This window comes from Sorex fumeus, unplaced genomic scaffold (genome assembly GCF_029834395.1).
Source record: "Sorex fumeus unplaced genomic scaffold, SorFum_2.1 ptg000034l, whole genome shotgun sequence".
Lineage (NCBI taxonomy): Eukaryota > Metazoa > Chordata > Mammalia > Eulipotyphla > Soricidae > Sorex > Sorex fumeus.
This window is the reverse complement of record NW_026606091.1, coordinates 30,167,909-30,188,104: the sequence shown is the minus strand read 5'-3', so window position 1 is coordinate 30,188,104 and position 20,196 is coordinate 30,167,909. Positions and strand designations below refer to the sequence as shown.

The window sequence follows — 20,196 nt, the reverse complement described above, 5'->3', positions numbered from 1 at the left end:
TATCAGACCAGATGGCAAAGCCTCAGAAGGCAGAGCCATCCTGTTCCAGTAATTTCCAGGAATTTGGTCAGCCATGCCCCTTCCTGCCTGTCACATTCCTACTTGGATGGGAACCAGGGATCGGGGAGGCACCAGGGATCAGCCTGGTAGGGCTGGTCAGGGCCGGCACAGGCAGGTCCCGGTTTACCCCTCGGTGCCCAGTTCATAGCCCTTCCCCTCTAACTGCACCATGGGCCTGGGGCCACCCGTTCACTCTCATGGATCTTCACACCTCACACATATCCTGCACACCCTCTCGAAGCTTCTACTGGGGCTCTGGGCTTAGTTCTCTGTGTCCTGCCTCTGGGCCCCTGGGCTCTGGAAACACCAAGTCCAGGTTTTCCTAGAGGTTTGGGGAGCTGGGAGACTGTGGGGATCAGGAGCTTGAGCCCTCTCACCCCTTGCCAGTGGTGAGAGCTGTTCTCCCATTGAATGACTGTCTTTGGAGTTTTTCCTTTTAGGATCATACAGAGTATCACCAAGACAGGTGGCACCCAAGAATTTGCTGGAAGCATCCTAGTGTATTCCATGTGTGCAGGCTCTACCCAGCTATCCCCCAAACGGGCAGCAGCAGGTCACAGCCTAATTATGTAGGTTGTTTACAGGCTACCTTGATTCTGCGGTAACAACTTTCATCTAACATGCAGTGGTGCCTAGTGCTCTCAGGTGCTCCCACAGTAGTGATTCCCGTTTCTACGCTCAGTGTTCGAGCGTTCCTGTGAGCCCCTTCCATCCCTGCTCGGGTAACCTGCTTTCCCTTAGTCTCTTGCTCGGTGAGAGATTTGGGAACCCCATCCGGGTCAGACAGAAGGACAGAGATATATAAATAAAGTTAAGGAAATAGGAGTAGCTTACTGGGGGGCTCCCGGGCGGACTCTCCGAACCTCAGGTGAGGCAATGGTACACCCGCGCCCTGGGTTAGACTAAGGGGGCTATGAAGTTGTCTTGGTCTGGTCCTAGTCATCTGTTCGTGGGTCAATGGTAAGGAACATGGAATGAAGCCTGGTGGCTTCCTGTCACCAAGTGGGCATTAAGTCTTGTCTTCCTCACCTGGGACAAGGTGATCTCTGACTCCAGGAATGTTGCTGTCCACTCAGCCGGTTGCCATTTGGTTCTGGTCACCATTTTGTCAGAGCAAACCTCACATTTGATTCTTGTCAAATTTGGTGATTCCTGACCCATCCATCTTTTCCACCTCCTAGAGTGGGTCTCTCAGAGGTCCTGCCTAGTTTTTCGCTTCTGCCTCTTGTTGCCTCCTTGGTTCCCTCCCGTTAGGCTTGGCAGACAGAATCATTTGCGAGCCCCCCTTAGCTCACCCCGCTGCGGCTGATCCTGACAAACTAGCACCTGCAGGTTAATCTTCTGGCGATGCTCAGTGATGAGTTTGTCTGGGATTGTTTCCCATTTCTCTCCTGACTCTGAGAGATGTCCATTCTACAGTGAGGCCCTCAGGAGTGGCCAAACCTGACCACGGCTGGGCCTGACCAGCCTCCAGCTCACTGGCCCTTCTCGAGTTCATTCTTTCAACTGGCTCAAAGCCCCCTCCCACTCCTGACTGGTTTGAGTAGAGCAGTGTTCAGTCATTGAAGAAAACACCTTTTCCTCCCTGCTGGACACTGAGCAGGCCCAGGGCCCATTGATTGAAGAGACAACTGCAGCCAGGGAGTCAGTTTGGTTCTGGACCCTTACTGCCCATGGCATTCTGGACCTTAAGGAGTTTTTCCACCTGGGTTGCTACTTGAGTTAGAGACCCTCTGCCTGTTCCCAGTCACCACAGCCCCCATCTGGCCTCTGGGGCACACAGAGTAGTGAGGAGACCAGAATCAGCCGTGGGGGTGGGGTGATGTGTTTTCACCTCTGGGCTGCTCAGGTAAATGAGCAAAGCACAGTTAGCAGGTATATCCCCCCTGGCCCCCCCCCCCACCCTCGTCAGGATCCCACCATCCAGGGTATATTCTCAATGACACCATACTCATCAAGGGTCACTGTCAATCAAGATGAAACTAGCGCCCAGGTCAGCACTTCCTGATCACCTTTGTCAGGATTCCTGCCCTGCATCCCGCCACCCACCCAGACTCTGTCTCCTTCCCCTGCCTGGTCTCTGTGGGCACCTGCAGAGTTTGCATCTGCTTTGGCAGCCTCAGGCAATCCATGGTGTTTGCTCAGTGCACCAGAGAGTCGACCCTGCGGGCTCAGCACAACTCCCCATTTCTATTATTGTTAGTATTTGTGACCAAAGAGACCAGGGCTAGTCTAGGTACTGGCAGCAGTGTCGTTGGGGCAGACCCTCAGTGCCCGAGCGTTTCCTGCCCTGCTCACACCCAGCATGCCTCCAGCTCTCCCTGCCAGAAGACCCACGGTTCAACAGTTGGACACGGTAACAAGTTGCCGATGCAGATGTTTCTGTTTCCTCACCTCTTTAAGTTAAACGTTTACAGCAATGGTGAAATTTGCTTCTCATCAATGTTGCCTGTCATCTTGCGTAAGCTCAGTAAGAGAATTACAGATTCCTTTAATCTGTCGCTTCAAATTTAGCTCAACGTAAAGTCAGGCATGAAAGGTCAGATCTGTTGGCTTTTCCTGGCCCATGTCATCTGCTCCTACTCCCCAGACTCCAGTCCTGGGGCCAGTTTTATTTTGCCTATCCCAGACCCAAGGGGTCCTTGACCATTCTTTTGGCCAGAGACTGTCCCATGCTGTACTCTGGACCATATCACATGTTGGATCTTCGGCCTTCCCTTGTCCAAATAAGGGTCACCTGGCGCCTGTTCGAGGTCCATCCAAGGCCCTCCACGCGATGCACATTTGAGAATGTTTGAATCATGGACAATCACTGGGAAACTGAAGCTTTAGTAAGATGAATGTCCAGGATGAGATCAGGACCCACCTGTGACTCCTGCATCAAGCATCAAGCAGTGTCCGTGTAGGGGTCTCTTTGCCAGGAGCCCAAGAGCATACCAAGGCCATCAAGGAGAGAAAAACTAACATTTCCCTGATAGTCTGGTCTGGGAAATAACGCCCTTCGTTCTACATAGTTTCACACCAGAAAATTCCCAACATCCTCACTGAGCCGCATGCCGAAAACCAAAGGAAACTTATGGGCTTTACCTGGAATTTGGGAGTCAACATCCTAGACCAAACAATGCCCTCAACCCCACATTAAAAGATCAATTCCAGAGTCAGTTTGGCGGGGACCCCACATTGTAGATGCAAGAGAGAAATTGTCACAGGCTAGGAAACAGCAGAGACCCGAGGAGGCCCGTGTTGGATCCTCACACTCCGCACTACGCTGACAGGCAGCTCCTGGGACACGGCCAGGGCAAGGCTGACTTCTCAGTGGGATACCAAGCAGGTCCCCTCTTCTGCCAACACTCTCTGGGACCCCTGTGTCTTCCTGAGTGTGGTGAGTCTAGGGCATGATACCTGCCGCTGTGAGAGCCGTGGGGTTCAGGGACCTTGCAAAAGGGTCCGTTCCTGGGGCAGGTGAGGGGGCACGTGGAGGGCTTCATCCTTCCAGTCCTCACCCAACACTAGCCCACAGTTGGAAATTTGGTGCCTGAGCCCACAGGGTCACAAGGTACTTCCCCATGGGCTAGGAAATACATGTCATCTTGCACTTCCTGAAAGTCACGGGGTAGGTGGAAGGCTCCTCTTAGGGCAGAAAGGTGGCAGGGTGAGGGGGGTGCTGGACATGTGCCAGCCCTGACGTCCGGCAGCTAAGAAAAAGTAGCGGCCCTTGAGCACAGTTCCTGACCTCCCAAAGAACACCAGACCCCCACTCTGTTCTTCCAAGACTGTGGTGAGCCACCCTGGAGATACACGTCTAATACTATGAGTATTTTACCTGTCATGTCATGTCACGGTTACCCAGGCCGGGCTATTGTGAAGATGAGAATCCAGGCCAGTTTAGTGAGCCCAGGTGGCCTGAGGACTTCATCCTCTGTAGGAGTGTCCTGGCAGGCAGGTGTCCATCCCATTCCGATCTGGGGTAGGGAGACCTCCCGGACTTCAGGACTTGTCTGGACACTGAGAGCAGGGCCCAGGGTGTGGTCAGTCATTGCAGATCTGCAGATCCCTGGTTGTCCATAGCAGAGACATTTCCAGTTCTCCCTTGGCCAACGTGCCTGAAACAACAATTTTATTTTTTGTCCAAATTTGAAATCCTTGAATGTTAAAAGTAGGTAAAGGGATATTCCCGATACCCTTTCAGTATCTATATTGTAAACCACAAAAAGGAAGACAGAGAGAGAGAGAGAGAGAGAGAGAGAGAGAGAGAGAGAGAGAGAGAGAGAAGGCAGAGACAGAGACAGACAAAGACAGGAACAAACAGAGAGAAAGATAGATAATAAAAACATCTTCCAAAAAGGCTGAACTGAATATCTGGAAAAAAACCCAAGTGCCTGAGAACGGATGACTGGTTAAAAAACTTTGGTATATCTACACAATGGAATACAATGCAGCTGTTAGAAAGGATGAATTCATGAAATTTGCATACAAGTGATACTACATGGAAAGTACCATGCTAAGTGAAATGAGTCAGAAAGAGAGGGACAGACATAGAAAGACTGCATTCATCTGTAGAATATCAAGTAACAAAATAGGAGACTAACACCCAAGAATAGTCACGATAAGTACCAGGAGGTTTGCTCCATGGCTTGGAGGCCAGCCACACATGGTGGGGGAAAAGGCAGCTCAGATAGGGAAGGGAGCACCAAGTAAATGGTATTGGGAAGATCCTCCCAGGATGGGAGATGCATGCTGGAAATAAACTATAGACCAAACTTGATTGCCACTCAATGCCTCTTTTGCAAACTTCAGCACCCAAAAGGAGAGAGAGAACAAAAGGGAATGCCCTGCCACAGAGGCAGGGTGAGATGAGGGGAAGGGGGGTGGGAAGGATACTGGGATCCGTGGTGCTGGAGAATGGGCACTGGTGGAGGGATGGGTACTCGATCATTGTATAACTGAAATCCAAACACAAAAATTTGTAAGTCTATAACTGTACCTTATGGTGTTTCACTAATAAATTTTTTTAAAAAAAGGCTGGCCTAGGTGGAGAGGTGGAGGGTGTTGGGAGGGAAACTGGAAACATTGGAGGTGGGAAATGTACACTGGTGGAGGGATGGGTGAACAACGATGACTGAAGCCTAATCATGAACAGCTTTGTAAGGGTCTATCTTACATCGATTCAATAAAAAATTTTTAAGAGGAGAATGGATTATATTTGGATTTATAGAATTAGACGTGTAGTACATTTTCTGAGGTAAAATCTAGAGCTCAGCTGAGTCGCTGCGATCATTATAGAATTGGGGAAGTGTGATGCTGAACTTGACTTTAGAGAAATTCCATGATGAGTAGATCAGTGGTTCAAATGTGTCCTGCTTTGAGCACCATTCAACATGTCATTACTTAATTTCTTTTTTAAAAATAATTATTTCATTTACTTTAAGGGGAAACTCTGTATGGGCACTTATAAATGGCAAACAAATTATATTTGCATTAGATATGGAAGTGGGACTTCAGTCTATCTGACTTCAATCTCTGGCGTCCCATAGAGGCCCTTGAGCATGGCTGGGAATGATCCCTGCTGTGGTTCCAAAACCAAAGAAGCAAACAAACAAGGAAATGTAATATATCAAAAGCTAGAACAGGTGGTGAGGTGTCTGCTTTGCATACTTCTATCCTGGGCTGATTCCTGGCACCTCGTATGGATCCTTGAGCACCATTAGGGGTGATCCCTGAGCGCAGGACAGGAGACAGGGTCCCCAGTCAAGGGAGGTCTCAGCTCTTAGGCCCCTGGAGCAAGACCATGGGGGCCTGTGCAGGGCACAGATTGCCCAGGCGCTGCCAGCCTTGGGCCTGGGAGTCGGTGCTTGACCTCCACATCCCTGGACCCAGAGCAGGATGCCCTGGCTGCCTGTCCTCACTCCCAGCTTTGCGCCCACAGGTGGGACTGCAGGACAAACAGATGAGTGTCTGATCTGGGGCCTGCCTTCTGCCCCTCCGCATCCTCCACCCCTGACTCCTGCTCCTGCTCTGGCTCCCCTCTTTCTCCCTGCCCCTTGTCTGCCCTGCCAGTTCTCACCTCCTCTAGACCAAGGGCACACTGGAGGTGCTGGGGTCTGGCCTTAACCACTTCACTGGGGTAGTGCTGTCTCCACTGGACGAGTGGCAGTGCCACCCAGCTGCCATGATACCTGCCAACTCCTCCTGGGCACCAGGTGCCACTGCTTGGGTGTTGCTCTTTTTCCTTTTGGTCTTGTCTTGCTTTCTCCCCTGCTTGGTAGTGAGTTTGTTGTTTCACAAATGAGAATTGCAGCACTAACATAACTTTGAGTTTTCAATGACTATGAACTCATACGAACTTTGCCAAAATTTCTGCCTAAAGCTAACTAAAAACCAAGCAGCAGGGACGGGAGTGATAGCATAGTGAGTAGGGTGTTTGCCTTGCACACGGCTGACGTGGATTTGATTCCCAGAATCCCATATGGTTCCCTAAGCACCACCAGGAGTAATTCCTGAGTGCATGAGCCAGGAGTAACCCCTGTGCATCGCTGGGTGTGACCCATAAAGGAAAAAACGGCACATTTTGGAATGTGGGAGAACATGAGGAGATAATAGTGCTAATGTTATTAACAGCTCCAAAGTCTGAACACCGCACAAGGCAAGAGATCAGTTTTACAGCAGATCTGATGGGTGACGGGGTATTAGCAAGCAGCTGACAGGAGAGTATGGAACAAGAAATGACCAAGGTTTCTTGGTGCAGAGAAGGATCTAGAGCATATCAATAACGTAGGAAAATTCGGGGGATTTTCACAGGTTTCTACGTTGAACAGTGTGACAGACCACCTCTGGGCCATCCCGGGTGATTTCAGTGCCTGTCTCGTCTCTCCCAGACCCTGTGCCTCATTGCAGATCCTGCTCCCCAGGGTAGCCTGTCTGAAATTAGCCTGCGAGAAATGTGGGTAGAGGTGCACTCTCCTCTACAGCAGGGCTCAGGAGATCCTAGTATCAGGACTTGAACAGGGCTGGGCTGCATCAAGCCAAGCACCTTAAACCCTGCAATATCCCTGGGGCCCATTCTTGAAAAGTCTGAAAGTGCTCGGGAGTGGAAGCCTCGGGTTCCACGGGGCTGTCTCCCTGGGCACGGTGCCGTACAGAAGGGGAAGTGAGGCATCTTTAAGGGAGCCCAACTCTACAGGAAGGAGATTTAGGTGGGAAGCAACTGAAAAAAAAATACCGCTTGGAGCAGGGCATTAGTCCAGCAGATAAAATGATCGTCTTGCACACTGCTGACTTTGAATCAATGGGCCCCCCTAGTTCCACTAGGTATGGTCCCTGAGCTAAGTCAGGGGTAAAGCCTGAGCATGTCTGGGTGTGGTACTAACACCCAAAGAAAAGTGCTGCAAGCAGACAGGGCCGGCCTTTTCCCAGTGCCCTAAGGAAGGATTGCTCAAATTCTTAGAGGCCATAAGAGGGATTTCCCTGTTAGGTGTTAGGGGTGAGGGAGGGGAAGGAGGTGACAGCACTGGGTCTCCAGTCGTGATTCTGCCTGAGCAGTGACAGTCCACTTGGACAGTCCATAGTGGCCTGACTCAGGGCAGGACTTGGCTGCTGCTTTGACAGAAAAGTGTCCTGAAAATGTGTGTCAGGGTCCTCAGGAGGAAGAAGCCCCCAGTGGGGGTCAAGAGGCAGGACACTCTGGGGGCAGAACCAGGCAGACCCTGCTCCCGAGCCCTCCACCTCCCTTGGTTGGCTGAGAGCCTGGGGCTGCCCCGCAGTCTATCCAGTTTCAGTCAATCCAAGGGCACTGAAGTGGAGGCGAACACAGTGGAGATCATAAAGCCTGAGGAGCTGGAGGTGGTAACAGTCAAGAAGGACAAGCTGGCGGTGTGGGGAAGACCGTGCATCTGGAGGCAGAAATGTCCCCCAACACTGGGCAATGGGGATGTGGGGGGCAGAAATGTCCCCTTGTAATAGACACTAGTGGTCTGGGAGGCAAAAACAGGCCCCAAGCAGTAGGCACCAGTGACATGGGGTGCAGAGGTTTCCCCTAACAATAGACAGCAGGGTTCCGAGGACAGAAATGTTCACAATTACTCGACACCAGGAATGAGCAAAGCTGAAATTTCCTCCAAAAAAAACACACCAGGGATGTTGGGGAAAATTGTTTTCCAAACTAGACACAAGAGCTCTGGGGTAAGAAATATCCCACAACAGAGAACAGAGCTCAGATAGGAGACATGTCCTCCAACACTACACAATAAGGAGTCCCAGGAGCAGAAATACTCATCCCCATAGAAATAGTTCAAAGAGTAGCAATAAGAAATGACCACCTCCCCACCACCCACCTTAGACTATATCCCAGGAGAGAGGAGTGGAGAATGCCTCTCACCCCTGCTTTCCCACCTAAATGTTCAGATATTTCCGGTTTGTGGGTTGTCCCTGCATGGTCCAGGGCATTTTCCACTTTTTGAATAAAAATTCTGTCCAGAAGGGCAGAGAGAAGTCTCAGGAGACTCAGTACAGGCTTGGGATGCATGAGGTCAAGAACGTTCCCTGGCGCCACAGGGTCTCCTGTTCACAAAGGCTGGAGAAAATAGAGATCCCCACAAACCCCAAACCTCTCAGGTATGTACACCGGGCATGAGGGTCAATGAAGCAGTACTTGGAAGGATCTCAGTGCTTAGAGGAAACACTCATTCAGAGCATCCGATTTTCAAAACGGCACTTGGCTACAACCATCTACCCGTCCTGCCCCAGGGAAAACGAGGCAACACTCAAACCTTCGGTTCATGGGCTACAGACCAAGCAAAAGTCTGAGCAGAGAGCTCCCCCTCCTCCAGTGCACTTTTTCTATTCTGGAAAAGGAAGTCCTGAAAAGGATGGAGGCTGGAACAGTCAGCAACTGAGTTCTAGGCACTACCTGGGACAGTTTCGGTGGGGTTTGGGTGGGGTTGAAGGTTTGGGGTCCTTGACTGTCTGCTTCCTCTCAGGTTTACCGGCCTCTGGGTGCCCCCGAAACAGCCACATCGTTGAAAACATTTCGAAGGACAGGTGGAGGCAGGAGGTTCCAGGAACAACGGGTGAACCCGGAGAACAACTGCGGATGCGAGTGGGGGCCGAGGCCACTGAGCTGGGGTGAGAGAAGCGGGCGCAGCGCCGCCTGGAGTCTGAGGGCTGTGGGGTGGCCGGCCGGGAGCCCGGCCAGGCTCGAGTTGTGTCTCTGTAACAGTGGAAGGGGTCTGGGTAACATTCCGCAGTCTTGGAGCTGAACGAGTCTCCTATCATCTCCAATTATCACCTATCATTCCAACATGTCTTCACTGAGAGCCCACGAAAAGTTGCCGTACTCGAAGAGTTTTGAGAGAGGGGGCAGGGGTTTGCTGGCCATCAGCTCCCCTCCACCCCGGGGTATTCTTGGGGCATAACCATTCAGTCTTCTGGGCTGTGACTTTCCTGGTCTGTGAAATGGGCTGGTGAGACCCCCTGTGAGGCCAAGAGCCTGCCTTGGGTGATGGCAGGAAGGACAGGTCAGAATGCCCTGAGGGCTGTGGTGGCACTGACTGGCCCACACTACACAGAGGGGTCTGGAGTTGGCAGTTGCCAGGTAGGAGTCAGGGTCCGAGGCAGAGGGAGACCCAACTCCTAGGCTCTGGGACAAAGACGCCATGGGGGCCTGTGGCTGAGGGTCTGAGCCCTGCATCTCCTGGCTGGGATGTAGTTGGCCCTCCTGCCTGTCCTCACAGACACTGTCCTACCTCCCACAGATGCCGGGGCAGGACTAAAAGGTGCAGTGCCAGTGGCCTCCCTGGGGCCGATTCTGCTGGTACCTGGAAATGCACATAGCTGCCGACAAGAGCACCTGGATGCCCGCTGTCACCTGGGCTCCAAGGAGGAGCAGCTGTACCAGCGGATGCTGCGGCAGAAGCAGCCCATAGACCAGCTGCTGCAGGTGCCACCAAGGCTGCAGGCCCTGCTGGAGGCCGCCATCAGGGAGCTGAGGGAGACCAGGTGAGAGAGGGGCCACGGGCTCTGGGGCAGAGAGGCCCTAGACCTGCCTCCTCAGCTAGTGCCTTCACCCCAGGTGCTCTTCTGTGGGACTCAGCAGCAGAAACAGCAGCTGCAGAACCTGGTAAAGTGAAGAGGAGTCCCGGAAAAGGGTGAGTGACAGGGAGAAGCCCCTGTGGGTCAGAGGGCGGGGCTACTGGGGAGGGGAGCCAGGCGGCCCCACCCGCAGCCCCCCACCTCCCCTGCTTGGCTGAGACCCTAATGCTGCCCCACATCCCATCCACTCCAAAGGGATTGGCGTGGAGACGAGCAACACACAGGTGCTCCTGGACACAAAACGTGAGGAGCTGGAGGCCACAGACAAGGAGGAGGCACAGGAGGCCAGGCAGGAGGAGTGCCAGAGTCCAGGAGCTGGAGGAGTCAGTCAAGTCCCAGGGGGCAGGGACCATGGCCTGTGTGAGATCCAGAGACGCTCCTGTTGCTGTCCTTAAGGAAGAGGAGTCCACCCACATCGGACCCAGGTCCTGTAATGACCCGCCGAAAATCCAGAAAACGCAGCTGGTCAGCAAGAGCTCCACTGGCAGCCTGACACCCAGCTGACACCTCGATTTTACTGCACCTAAGCACCCTGCCGCTCTCACCCAATTGATCTAGCCCAGCCCCGTACTCCCCACGCCACCCGAGTTCTGCCTTCTTCCTCTGCCCTTTGCTCTTCTCCCTCCACTAGAACCAGGGATATCCCTCACTGCAAGACCAGGGATCAGGGCAAAGCCACAACTATTCTCCATCTCAAGAAACGGGAAATCAGGGGGACAGTAAAGTCTCCATCCACTAGACCCCGAGATGTGGGGTAAGAAATGTCCCCACCCCTAGACACCCCAGGGATCAGGGGGCACAGTTTCCCCCTCCAATAGACCCCAGGAAATGGGGGTGCCAGAGATGCCCCCCCCACTAGACGCCAGGATTCGGGGGGGGCAGAGATGCCTCCCCACCACTAGACGCCAGGGATCGGGGGGGCCAGAGATTCCCCCCCCCACTAGAGGGCAAGAATTAAGGGGGGGCAGAGATGCCCCCCCACCACTAGACGCCAGGGATCAGGGGGGGCCAGAGATTCCCCCCCCACTAGAGGGCAAGGATTAAGGGGGGGGCAGAGATGTTCCCCCCACTAGACGCCAGGGATCGGGGAGGCCAGAGATTCCCCCCCCCACTAGAGGGCAAGTATTAAGGGGGGGCAGAGATGCCCCCCCACCACTAGACGCCAGGGATCAGGGGGGGTCAGAGATTCCCCCCCCACTAGATGGGAAGGATCAAGGGGGGGCCAGAAATTCCCCCCCCCACACTAGATGGGAAGGATCAAGGGGGGGCCAGAGATTCCCCCCCCACTAGATGGGAAGGATCAAGGGGGGGGGCCAGAGATTTCCCCCCCCCACTAGAGGGCAAGGATCAAGGGGGGGCCAGAGATTCCCCCCCACTAGATGGCAAGGATTAAGGGGGGAGAGATGCTCCCCCCACTAGACGCCAGGCATCAAGGGGGGGCCAGAGATTCCCCCCCCACTAGAGGGCAAGGATTAAGGGGGGGAGAGATGCCCCCCCACCACTAGATGCCAGGGATCGGGGGGGCCAGAGATTCCCCCCCCCACTAGATGCCAGGGATCAAGGGGGGGCCAGAGATTCCCCCCCAACTAGATGGGAAGGATCAAGGGGGGGGCAGAGATTCCCCCCCCCACTAGAGGGCAAGGAAAAAGTGGGGGCCAGAGATTCCCCCCCACTAGATGGCAAGGATTAACGGGGGGGCAGAGATGGCCCCCCACCACTAGACGCCAGGGATCAGGTGGGGCCAGGGATTCCCCCCCAACTAGAGGGCAAGGATCAAGGGGGGGCCAGAGATTCCCCCCCTCTAGATGGCAAGGGTTAACGGGGGGCAGAGATGCCCCCCCACCACTACACGCCAGGGATCAGGGGGGGCCAGAGATTCCCCCCCACTAGAGGGCAAGGATAAAGGGGGGGCCAGAGATGCCCCCCCACCACTAGACGGCAGGGATTGGGGGGGGCCAGAGATTCCCCCCCACTAGATGGCAAGGATTAACAGGGGGGCAGAGATGCCCCCCCACTACACGCCAGGGATCAGGGGGGGCCAGAGATTCCCCCCCACTAGAGGGCATGGATCAAGGGGGGCCCAGAGATGCCCCCCCCACTAGACGCCAGGGATTGGGGGGGCAGAGATTCCCCCCCCACTAGATGGCAAGGATTAACGGGGGGGCAGAGATGCCCCGCCAGCACTATTCGCCAGGGATGGGGGGGCCATATATGCCCCCCCCACTAGACGCCAGGGATGGGGGGGCCAGAGATGCCCCCCCAACCTCTAGACGCCAGTTATTGGGTCGGCCAGAGATACCCCCTCACCACGAGACGCCAGGGATCGGGGGGCCAGAGATGCCCCCCCACCAATAGAAGCCATGGATTGGGGGGGCCAGAGATGCCCCCCAATTACTAGACGCCAGGGATGGGGGGGCCAGAAATGCCCCCCCCCACCACTTGACGCAATTGATCGGGGAGGCCATAGATGCCCTCCCCACCACTAGACGCCAGGGATCGGGGTGCCGAGATGTCCCCCTCCGCAAGGTCCGAGGGATCAGAGGGAAGAAATGTCCCCCTCCACAAGGTCCAAGGGATCAGGATGGCAGATATATCCCCCCAGCACTAGCAAACAATGATTTGGAGGTCAGAAGTTACAATTCAGCTCTCCCCTCCCCATTGTGGGGTCCTGTTTCTGCGCATGACAGCCCTGAAGCTTGGCCGCTGGTACCATCCAGTGACCGGATTCTACACACTCTTTGGGGCTGTTTGGGGACTTTGTATTGCTGGCTGAGAAGAGGGAAGGAGGAAGGCGGGCTTTCTCCCTGACCGCCACTGTCTGATTTTCACGATTGTTGCAATAAATGGATCTATCCCAGGCCTGTGTGGGTGTGTGTGTCACTGGGCGGGGCAGGTCTGGCCAATAGTTGACAATTGCTTCTAGATTGTGGGAAGCCTCGGCCATGTCACCATGCCAAGACGCGTCACCTGTCTGCCCCTGTGTGAAGCCTGTCAATGACCCCAGGAGAGTCCACCCCAAGGGTTGAAGGTCTCAATCACGGATGCGTCCCCAGGAGGGAGGGCAGGATGCAGCACCCAGAGCCCTGCCTTCCACTGCAGCACCTCCATGGCCTCCCCTGCCCCTGGTGCCTGTTTCCCCATTCCCCTCTGCAGTGCACCAGGGACAGACCCCAATTTGCAACCTAGTGGCCACATCAGGTTTCTCAGGATGAGCACTTGAAAGTGCTCCTGCAGCAGGTGGGTCCAAGGTGCTGTCCCCTCAGCCAGGCTCCCCCTGGATGGCACCCACCCTAGCAGGAAGACAGTGTTTTTCAGTGGAGCAGGATGGGGCCGTGGATGGAACATGTTTCTAGTGTCCCCGAGTCTGTACGGAGCTGATCCCTGATAATAGCGCCACACTTCTTTGTGGACCATCAGATTCCCTAATACAAGTCCCACTGCCACCATCACAGCACGGTCAGACCCCTTGTAATAGAGAACCAGGCCCCGACTCCTCTTTGCTCCTGCACACCTGGACCTGTTGGGACAGCCTTGGCTGAGTGACACTCTACTGGTGACAAGAAGTGTGTCCAGATTCATGTATCAGACCAGATGGTAAATCCTCAGAAGGCAGAGCCATCCTGTTCCAGTCATTTCCAGGAATTTGGTCAGCCATGCCCCTTCCTGCCTGTCACATTCCTACTTGGATTGGAACCAGGGTTCGGGGAGGCACCAGGGATCAGCCTGGTAGGGCTGTTCAGGGCAGGCACAGGCTGGTCCCGGTTTACCCCTCGGTGCCCAGTTCATAGCCCTTCCCCTCTAACTGCACCATGGGCCTGGGGCTGCCCGTTCACTCTCATGGATCTTCACACCTCACACATATCCTGCACACCCTCTCGAAGCTTCTACTGGGGCTCTGGGCTTAGTTCTCTGTGTCCTGCCTCTGGGCCTCTGGGCCCCTGGGCTCTGGAAACACCAAGTCCAGGTTTGCCTTGAGGTTTGGGGAGCTGGGAGACTGTGGGAATCAGCGGCTTGAGCCCTCTCACCCCTTGCCAGTGGTGAGAGCTGTTCTCCCATTGAACGACTGTCTTTGGAGTTTTTCCTTTTAGGATCACACAGAGTCTCACCAAGACAGGTGGCACCCAAGAATTTGCTGGAAGCATCCTAGTGTATTCCATGTGTGCAGGCTCTACCCAGCTGTCCCCCAAAGGGGCAGTAGCAGGCAACAGCATGATTATGTAGGTTGTTTACAGGCTACCTTGATTCTGTGGTAACAACTTTCATCTAACATGCAGTGGTGCCTAGTGCTCTCATGTGCTCCCACAGTGGTGACTCCAGTTTCTACGCTCAATGTTCGAGCGTTCCCGTGAGCCCCTTCCATCCTACTCGGGTAACCTGCTCTCCCTTAGTCTCTTGCTCGGTGAGAGATTTGGGAACCCCATCTGGGTCAGACAGAGGGACAGAGACATATAAATAAAGTTAAGGAAATAGGAGTAGCTTACTGGGGTCTCCCGGGCGGACTCTCCGAACCTCAGGTGAGGCAATGGTACACCTGCGCCCTGGGTTAGACTCAGGGGGCTTTTAAGTTGTCTTGGTCTGGTCCTAGTCATCTGTTCGTGGGTCAATGGTAAGGAACCTGGAATGAAGCCTGGTGGCTTCCTGTCACCAAATGGGCATTAAGTCTTGTCTTCCTCACCTGGGACAAGGTGATCTCTGACTCCAGGAATGTTGCTGTCCACTCAGCCGGTTGCCATTTGGTTCTGGTCACCATTTTGTCAGAGCAAACCTCACATTGGATTCTTGTCAAATTTGGTGATTCCTGACCCATCCATCTTGTCCACCTCCTAGAGCGGGTCTCTCAGAGGTCCTGCCTAGTTTTTCGCTTCTGCCTCTTGTTGCCTCCTTGGTTCCCTCCCCTTAGGCTTGGCAGACAGAATCATTTGCGAGCCCCCCTTAGCTCACCCCGCTGCGGCTGATCCTGACAAACTAGCACCTGCAGGTTAATCTTCTGGCGATGCTCAGTGATGAGTTTGTCTGGGATTGTTTCCCATTTCTCTCCTGACTCTGAGAGATGTCCATTCTACAGTGAGGCCCTCAGGAGTGGTCAAACCTGACCACGGCTGGGCCTGACCAGCCTCCAGCTCACTGGCCCTTCTCGAGTTCATTCTTTCAACTGGCTCAAAGCCCCCTCCCCCTCCTGACTGGTTTGAGTAGAGCAGTGTTCAGTCATTGAAGAAAACACCTTTTCCTCCCTACTGGACACTGAGCAGGCCCAGGGCCCATTGATTGAAAAGACAACTGCAGCCAGGGAGTCAGTTTGGTTCTGGACCCTTACTGCCCATGGCATTCTGGACCTTAAGGAGTTTTTCCACCTGGGTTGCTACTTGAGTTAGAGACCCTCTGCCTGTTCCCAGTCACCACAGCCCCCATCTGGCCTCTGGGGCACACAGAGCAGTGAGGAGACCAGAATCAGCCGTGGGGGTGGGGTGATGTGTTTTCACCTCTGGGCTGCTCAGGTAAATGAGCAAAGCACAGTTAGCAGGTATATCCCCCCTGGCCCCCCCGCACCCTCGTCAGGATCCCACCATCCAGGGTATATTCTCAATGACTCCATGCTCATCAAGGGTCAACTGTCAATCAAGATGAAACTAGCAAACTGGTCTGCACTTGCTGGTGACTTTTGTCAGGATTCCTGCGCCGCACCCCGCCTCCCCACCCAGACTCTGTCTCCTTCCCCTGTCTGGTCTCTACAGGTACCTTCAGAGTTTGCATCTGCTTTGGCAGCCTCAGGCAATCCATGGTGTTAGCTCAGTGCACCAGAGAGTCGACCCTGGGGGCTCAGCACTACTCCCCATTTCTATTACTGTTAGTATTTGTGACCAAGGAGACCAGGGCTAGTCTAGGTGCTGGCAGCAGTGCCGTTGGGGCAGACCCTCAGTGCCCGAGCGTTTCTTGCCCTGCTCACACCCAGCATGCCTCCAGCTCTCCCTGCCAGAAGACCCACGGTTCTACACTTGGACACGGTAACAAGTTGCTGATGCAGATGTTTCTATTTCCTCACCTCTTTAAGTTAAACGTTTACAGCAATGGTGAAATTTGCTTCTCATCAATGTTGCCTGTCATCTTGCATAAGCTCAGTAAGAGAATTACAGATTCCTTCAATCTGCTGCTTCAAATTTAGTTCAATGTAAAGTCAGGCATGAAAGGTCAGATCTGTTGGCTTTTCCTGGCCCATGTCATCTGCTCCTACTCCCCAGACTCCAAATCTGGGGCCAGTTTTATTTTGTCTATCCCAGACTCAAGGGTTCCTTGACAATTCTTTTGGCCAGAGACTGTCCCATGCTGTACTCTGGACCATATCACATGTGGGACCTGAGGCCTTCCCTTGTCCAAATCAGGGTCACCTGGCGCCTGTCCGAGGTCCATCCAAGGCCCTCCACGTGATGCACATTTGAGAATGTTTGAATGAAGGACAATCACGGGGAAACTGAAGCTTTAGTAAGATGAATGTCCAGGATGAGATCAAGACCCACCTGTGACTGCATCAAGCATCAAGCAGTCTCTGTGTGGGGGTCTCTTTGCAAGGAGCCCAAGAGAATACCAAGGCCATCAAGGAGAGAAAAACTAACATTTCCCTGATATTCTAGTCTGGGAAATAACGCCCTTCGTTCTACATAGTTTCACACCAGAAAATTCCCAACATCCTCACTGAACCACATGCCAAATACCAAAGGAAACATATGGGCTTTACCTGGAACTTGGGAGTCCACCTCCTAGACCAATCAATGCCCTCAACCCCACATTAAAAGATCAATTCCAGAGTCATTTTGGCGGGGACCCCACATTGTAGATGCAAGAGAGAAATAGTCACAGGCTAGGAAACAGCAGAGACCCGATGAGGCCCGCATGGGATCCTCACACATCCGCACTGCATTTACAGGCAGCTCCTGGGACACGGCCAGGGCAAGGCTGACTGCTCAGTGGGATACCAAGCAGGTCCCCTCTTCTGCCAACACTCTCTGGGACCCCTGTGTCTTCCTGAGTGTGGTGAGTCTAGGGCATGATACCTGCCGCTGTGAGAGCCGTGGGGTTCAGGGACCTTGCAAAAGGGTCCGTTCCTGTGGGGGGGGAGGGGGCACTTGGAGGGCTTCTTCCTTCCAGTCCTCACCCAACACTAGCCCACAGTTGGAAATTTGGTGCCTGAGCCCACAGGGTCACAAGGTACTTCCCCAGGGGCTAGGAAATACATGTCATCTTGCACTTCCTGAAAGTCACGGGGTAAGTGGAAGGCTCCTCTTAGGGCATAAAGGTGGCAGGGTGAGGGGCGTGCTGGACATGTGCCAGCTCTGACCTCCGGCAGCTTAGAAATATAGTGGCCCTTCAGCGCAGTTCCTGATCTCCCAAAGAACACCAGACCCCCACTCTGTTCTTCCAAGACTGTGGTGAGCCACCCAGGAGACACACATATAATACTATGAATATTTTACCTGTCATGTCATGTCACGGTTACCCAGGCCTGGCCATTCTGAAGATGAGAAACCAGGCCAGCTTAGTGTTCCCAGGTGGCCTCGGACCTTCATCTTCTGTAGGAGTGTCCTGGCAGGCAGTTGTCCATCCCATCCCTATCTGAGGTTGGGAGACCTCCTGGTCTTCAGGATTTGTCTGGACCCTGAGAGCAGGGGCCAGGCTGTGGTCAGTCATTGCAGATCTGCAGATCCCTGGTTGTCCATAGCAGAGACCATTTCCAGTTCTCCCTTTGGCCAACGTGCCTGAAACAACAATTCTATTTTTTGTCCAAATTTGAAATCCTTGAGTGTTAAAAGTAGGTAAAGGGATATTCCTGATAGCCTGTCAGTATCTATATTGTAAACCACAAAAAGGGAGACAAAGAGAGAGAGACAGAGACAGAGAAAAAGAGAGAGAGAGAAAAGGCAGAGACAGGGACAGACAGAGACAGAAACAAACAGAGAGAAAGAGAGATAATAAAAACATCTTCCAAAAAGGCTGACCTGAATATCTGGAAAAAACCCAAGTGCCTGAGAACGGATGACTGGTTAAATGTCTCGTCCGGCGCTGCGGGGCCGAGCCAGGGTGGGCCATCAGGGTGAAATCAGCACTCGAGTCACACAGGGTTCCGTCTTTCAGGAGATGGCATGAATGCGTGCGTTTATTCAGAGCACAGGTACAGACTTAAGTATGTTTCCACAAGCCACCCAAAAGAAAGGAAAGGGGATGGGACGTGGGAAAGTGGATGGGACGATGAATAGAGCCATGCACCGTTGGTCAGTCACAGTGGGCAGAGCCATGCACCGTTGGTCAGCCACCTGGTGACCCTTTCGACCTAACGCTACCGGTCGGAGCGGCCTGCTTTGTTGCAGTTTTGACATATCCATAGAGACTGCTGTTCCTCGTACATTTACAAATCATTTACGAGGGTGCATTTTCCCCAAACTGAAACGTCATGTACTGGGAAGCTGCCCAGCTTTGTCCCCCAAATTGAAACCTCCTATACTGGGAAGTTGCCCAGCTTTGAGCAGGACAAAGGGGGAATGAAAAATCAAGCATTCTTTTACTTGGTCAGTAGGCAACATCTCACCCCTTTTTCCAATTATGGCACGCCAGGACCCCTGTCGTAGGTCGTCCGTCGCCCCGCCGTGGTACCCGTCATTGGGGAGAATGCTTTAGCCCCTGTCTTAGGTGTGCGCAGCGGTGACAGAAGTTGCCCGTCATTGGGTATCCTGGGCAAGGGCATACTTCCTTAACCACGAGGAGGCACAGGGGAGGATTGATGACATTTCTACCAAACCAGGCAGGACCCAGTGTGGCTTGACCAGAATGGAGCATGGCTCAGAAAAGAGGGGCAGGGGTAGGGTAGAGGGGTGATGGGGATCTCTTCGTTCAGTGATCGGGGGGGTTCTGTACAGGTCCGGTCCGCACTCCTTCTCCTCCTGCGTTTTCCGGTACCGGCCACGGGATCAGGTCACTGCAACAGAGAAAGGAAGAGGCTTCCCAGGCCCATTAGAAATACCTTTCTGAATAGGGCTGCTCTTTGCTAGTTTCTCTCAGTTGCATAAAGTGAATTTGAGTGATTTGCCGATCAACCCTGCCAATCTGGTCTCTGACAAATGAGACAAGTCGACTCAGGATGCAGGGCCTGAATGTAAGCATCAGTAATAGTATGATCAGAGGGCCTGCTATAGTAGATATCAGGGTGGTGAACCAGGGGGATTGATTAAACCATGACTCAAACCACCCTTCGTGAGCCTCTCTGTCCTTCTTACGCCGTTCCAGGTCTTCTCTCAGCTTAGCCATGGAATCTCGACTACCCCCGTGTGGTCAGCGTAAAAGCAGCACTCTTCTCCCAGCACTGCACACAGCCCTCCGTTTTTAAGGAAGAGCAAGTCGAGCCCCCTCCTATTTTGCAAGACTACTTCCGACATGGAGGTCAAGGACTTTTCAAGATGGCCAATAGATTTTTCTATTCGGTCCAGGTCCTCATCAATAGCTGCTCTTAGAGAAGATAGACCAGAATGTTGGGTTACCAGAGCAGCAATGCCAGTGCCGGCACCTGCCAGGCCTATGCCAGAGTGGAGATGGTTAGTGCGGATATGGGTTCCCTGCGGTTCCTACGCAGGACATCAGGGTAATTGGACCAATAGTCAAGGAGTACCTCAGCAGGGTGGTATATAATTTTTGGGACAACTATAACCATAAGACAAAATTCTTGGGAGGCATTAAATACTGAGCCTGCCAAGTGGGGAGTTAATCCTGAACGTGAACAGGCCCACCAAGCTCCCATTTTTGGTGAGATCCAGGCGGAGTTACTCCATCCCGGGGACTCCACATTCTGTGCACACAACTCCTTCTTGTTTTGAGGGACTGTACCTACACATGTCCCTTGACCGCTAATTTGGGTCATGGTTAGTCCCTGGGGGTGGGCCTTCCACTCTCCAGGGGCTCTGTAATTAACATTGTATGAGGCGTTAATACCCATAGCCTCATAAAACGGTGGCGTGGGGCTTCAGTCAGGTTTGGGGCAGTAGCATTCAGAGTCTGATATGTGGCTTCGAT

At 53.5% G+C, this 20,196-nt stretch overlaps 1 protein-coding gene across 1 annotated transcript in view; it reads left to right on the top strand.

Annotated features, from left to right (window-relative positions):
* The window catches only part of LOC130026624 (polypeptide N-acetylgalactosaminyltransferase 12-like), a 31,205-nt gene extending 25,186 nt beyond the window's left edge, over positions 1–6,019 (top strand). The window contains exon 11 of the mRNA XM_056117458.1: positions 5,987–6,019. Coding sequence (XP_055973433.1) covers positions 5,987–6,019 — 33 coding nt within the window. The remainder of the gene's footprint in view (positions 1–5,986) is intronic.
* Positions 6,020–20,196: the final 14,177 nt, after the last annotated feature.